The 4,893-nt window shown below is 44.8% G+C and overlaps 1 protein-coding gene across 1 annotated transcript; it reads left to right on the top strand.

Annotated features, from left to right (window-relative positions):
- Positions 1-500: 500 nt before the first annotated feature.
- Positions 501-4,535, top strand: LOC124660765 (protoporphyrinogen oxidase, chloroplastic). The gene is made up of 9 exons (XM_047198592.1): positions 501-875; positions 974-1,159; positions 1,244-1,328; positions 1,418-1,565; positions 1,645-1,725; positions 2,128-2,299; positions 3,345-3,504; positions 3,627-3,730; positions 3,978-4,535. Exons 1-9 carry the CDS (start codon positions 516-518, stop codon positions 4,275-4,277), a joined length of 1,596 nt encoding a protein of 531 aa, XP_047054548.1. The 5' UTR covers positions 501-515; the 3' UTR covers positions 4,278-4,535.
- Positions 4,536-4,893: the final 358 nt, after the last annotated feature.

A 4,893-nucleotide genomic window follows, 5' to 3' on the forward strand; every position in this document is an offset into this window, starting at 1 on the left:
ATTCGAAAAAATTCTTCAATTCGTGGTAGGCACGATTCGAACGATGCTGAAACCAATGGGGTAGTGCTTCGATGATGTAAAAAAAATAGAGAAATTTGGTACTTTTCAAGATACCCAAGAGAAACAGCATATGTGCGACTGGGTCACGGAGTCGTGGTACAGCAAAGACCCGAAGAAAACCACGAACCAGAAGGACCCGAAGGAAACCGGAAAAAAAGAAAACACCGGATTGAGAAGTTACTTGGGCCGCGGCCCGCGGACCGCGAACTGCCGCACGCGTGCGGGCGTTAATACGCCCCGCAGCTGGGCGATGAATAGGTTTTTCCGATTTTCATATACAACTAGTAACCGAGAACCCGGCCCACTAGAATGTGATTGACATTGCCAGCCCATCGATCTATCCAATTCCAATTCGAGTGGGCCATGAAAACCGTAAACTAACCAACCAATACAGCCGCAGCCGCATCCCGTCATCCACTCCGCACTGCCATCTCCCCTGAGCCCCAGCGACGGAAATGGTCGGCGCAACCATGGCCACCGCTACCATCACGACGGCGCTACCGCTCCGCCTCCGGGTCCCCGCGCGCTCCCGACGCGGCCAGACGCGCTGCGCGGTCGCGAGCGACGCCACCGAGGCTCCGGCCGCGCCCAGCGCACGGCTGTCCGCGGATTGCGTCATCGTGGGCGGCGGCATCAGCGGCCTCTGCACCGCACAGGCGCTGGCCACCAAGTACGGTGTCAGCGACTTGCTCGTGACGGAGGCCCGCGCTCGCGCAGGCGGCAACATCACCACCGTCGAGCGCCCCGACGAGGGGTACCTCTGGGAGGAGGGGCCCAACAGCTTCCAGCCCTCCGACCCCGTCCTCACCATGGCCGTACGCATCTTGCTCGCTTTCTCCTCCTTCTTTTCGGATTCTTGGGGACGTACGTGTACAGGATACAGATACGATCCCTGCATGGATTGGTTGCGCAGGTAGACAGCGGCCTCAAGGATGACTTGGTGTTCGGGGACCCCAATGCGCCGCGCTTCGTGCTGTGGCAGGGGAAGCTGAGGCCGGTGCCGTCCAAGCCCGGCGACCTGCCTTTCTTCGACCTCATGAGTATTCCTGGGAAGCTCAGGGCCGGCCTTGGCGCGCTCGGCATTCGTCCGCCTCCTCCAGTTTGTGCTCTGCCCGTGCTCTCTACTCTTTACTGAATTTTGATTGTCAAAGATGGGGCTGAGCGTTTCCGGCGAAGGTTTCAGGGGCGTGAGGAGTCGGTGGAGGAGTTTGTGCGCCGCAACCTCGGCGCAGAGGTCTTCGAGCGCCTCATCGAGCCTTTCTGCTCTGGTAGTGTGCAGTAGTATCTGTCTGTTCTGTTCTGCTCTGCTTCTTGCATTGATTCCGATAAGAATATAGCATTTCGATATCAACGTTAGGTGTGTATGCGGGTGACCCTTCAAAGCTCAGTATGCGGGCTGCATTTGGGAAGGTATGGAGACTGGAGGAGAATGGAGGCAGTATTATTGGTGGAACCATCAAGGCAATTCAGGATAGAGGCAAGAACCCCAAACCGCCGAGGGATCCGTAAGTGGAGACTCTACTTTTCTATTTAGTCAGTTAACTGTTCCATTATACTCGTATTAATTTGTTTCACCACTTTTAGCCGACTTCCGACACCAAAGGGGCAGACGGTGGCATCTTTCAGGAAGGGTCTAGCCATGCTCCCAAATGCTATCGCTTCTAGGTTTGTTTTCAACACTTGTACACATACCTAAGTTATGCTATCAGTATATGAGGTGATGTATATTGTTCAGATAGAGGGGACAGCTCTGTTGGTAGACCTACTGTTTGCTGAACTCAATACCATATGAATATCATTACATCAGCACCCAAAGTACCTGTGGCTCGATTCTTATATCAGCCATTCTCGCATTGTTGATACTAATGCATCCGTGTTCATCCTTTTCATCTTGCTTTTTTGGTTGGGGCCTGTACTATATAGGAAATTCCACGAGGGATGAGTTATAGAGCATGTTTGTGCATGTCCGTGTCCCTTGTACTCGGAGATGATCATGAGTTATAGTAATAATTTCATGCTTGGTCTTAAGACGTAACCTTGTCGTGTTCTGTATTCCTTCATTTCCAGGTTGGGTAGTAAAGTCAAACTCTCGTGGAAGCTTACGAGCATTACAAAGTCGGACAACCAGGGATATGTGTTAGCGTATGAAACACCGGAAGGAGTTGTTTCAGTGCAGGCTAAAAGTGTTATCATGACCATTCCGTCATATATTGCTAGTGAAATCTTGCGCCCACTTTCGGTAAGTTCATGTTTGGAAAATTAATTGGTGTACTACTAATGTTAGTGTTAGGTTCCTATAATTCTCCATACTCCTGTGGTAACCATGATATTGTACGCTAGTACACTATTCCTTAATAGAGTTGCTAATCAATAATTGACCGCATTATGATACTGGTTGCCTGTAATCTTAGTCCAAAGTCCAAACACATGATTGAGCATTTTTGTTGAGAGATTAATTGATCAATGTGGTTAAACTGTTCACTGATGCATAGGTTGGACTATTTCTTCACCAATCAACTCTATGTTTCAAATAATTGAAATATAAATCAATAGATTCAGATAACTGTATCTTGTTTTGACAAAGTTACACAAGACACTAATATGCCTTATGATTTTAAAAGGAGGAGATTTCTTTAGTAGAGAATATTTTGACCTGGAAATGGAAAATATAAAGCCCCATAGGACCTAAGTTCCCAGCATAAGAAGCATCAGCATTAAGCTAAATCTACCACTAATAGCACCTACTAGTTGACGAGGACACCTTCATGCTTGGTTCTCCTTTCACTGAACCTGACTAGCCAGTCCATTATGTTCTAAATGTATCCCAGATCTTCACAAGGTGAGCTGGACTGCTTAGGTGACATTAGCTGTTTTTATGGAGATGTTTTGTATTCGGCAGCTGCCAAGGAACATGTCTATCCTTCCTGAATAAGCCACATGCTATAGTTGTTATCTGGACAGAGTAGTTTCAAACTCTATATACTCGAAGTTAACTAGTTAGCAAAGAGTTTCCACTGGGAATATAATAAGGATGGATAGTTTTGTTAAAAATATAAAATTAGTTGTGCTCTACATCCCAATCTGTTCAAATAGCTGGCTGTCACTGGCATTTTTTTTCAAGAATTCAAGCCTGGTTCTACGTACCATTTGCAACCCTATCTTGCCAACCGGTAGGGTGCAGTTGCAAGCATTTACTTTATTTCACATTGCTTAGACTTTCTAAGTTAGTCTAACTATACTTCCTTCTGTGTTCATTGAACTTTTTTCCCCTCCTGTTACCGCAGAGTGATGCAGCAGATGGTCTCTCAAAATTTTATTATCCACCGGTTGCTGCTGTAACTGTTTCATATCCAACAGAAGCTATTAGAAAAGAATGCTTAATTGATGGGGAGCTCCAGGGTTTCGGCCAGTTGCATCCACGTAGCCAAGGAGTTGAGACTTTAGGTATTTCGTGGAATAGAACCTTAGCATGAAACAACTGCGAGCATTACTCTTCCTTCTCCATTTTCATTTATCGTGGGATTGGTTTTGGTATTATTCTACTAATTCGTGGTATTATTATGTAGGGACAATATATAGCTCTTCTCTCTTTCCGAATCGTGCTCCTGCTGGAAGAGTGTTACTTCTGAACTATATCGGGGGTGCTACAAATACAGGGATCGTCTCCAAGGTTCTCTCGACCTGCTTGATACTTATGTCATTTTCTTATTGCGTGATACCTGGTTACGGTATTCAGTTAGTGTTGGTCACCTATTCATTTATGATTAATATAAATAACTGGACTGCATTTTTCACTCCCAGCTGCAATTGTGAACACAAATAGATTAAATGGTTTGGTTAGATGCTACATTCAATCTCGATAGTATTGTTAGATTTTTTTGCTGGCCATATTTATACTGATCCCATTTTGTTTGCAGACTGAGAGTGACTTGGTGGAAGCAGTTGATCGTGACCTCAGAAAAATGTTGATAAATCCTACAGCACCAGACCCTTTAGCCTTAGGCGTCCGAGTGTGGCCACAAGCCATTCCACAGTTTTTGATTGGGCACCTTGATCGCCTTGATGCGGCAAAATCTGCCTTGGCCAGAGGCGGCTGCAGTGGGTTGTTTCTAGGAGGAAACTATGTAGCAGGAGTTGCCTTGGGCCGATGCATCGAGGGTGCGTACGAGAGTGCCTCAGAAGTATCTGACTTCTTGACCAAGTATGCCTACAAGTGATGAAAGAAGTGTAATTCATCATCTTGCTGCATATTTGAGGTGCGGCCAGAATCAGTAATAATTCGGAAAATCTTGTAATCTTCTCTACTTATACCTCCTATCGTTTTCCTAATCGCAATTAGTTAGAAGTTAGGTTTGTAGAAGAATTTTTACTAGTTGTTCAGTATAATTCTTTCAGATTTTGGTGATGCAATATTTCGTGCCTTCCTGTAGTTCGATCTTGTAAATCTGTATGGAATAGATAGAAATAAGTTTTCCCTAAAAGAGTGAAAAAGTCTGAAGATTTTTTTTTGCACATTAAGTAGTTTGCTTCAGTATAGAGAAGCTCTGTGTACATAGTTTAGCTTATGCTGCTTTTCTCTTCTCTTTGATTTCGTTTTCCTTTCCTTGGTTTTTATTTTGTTTGAGAGCTGTACTTGTGGTAGTAATACAAATGACACATAGTTTGGTGTCTGTCTGAGATTTTTTTTTTTTGCTTCAATATATATAGAAGGAATTCTGAGCGAAAAGTTCTCTGGTATCTCGACGAAAAACATTTTTTCAGTATATATCCAAAGAATTCTGAGAAAATTTTCTTACTACTATGTTTATGGGTACAAATTGTTTTGCGGGAATT

The sequence above is a fragment of the Lolium rigidum genome, chromosome 6, assembly GCF_022539505.1.
Source record: "Lolium rigidum isolate FL_2022 chromosome 6, APGP_CSIRO_Lrig_0.1, whole genome shotgun sequence".
NCBI lineage: Eukaryota > Viridiplantae > Streptophyta > Magnoliopsida > Poales > Poaceae > Lolium > Lolium rigidum.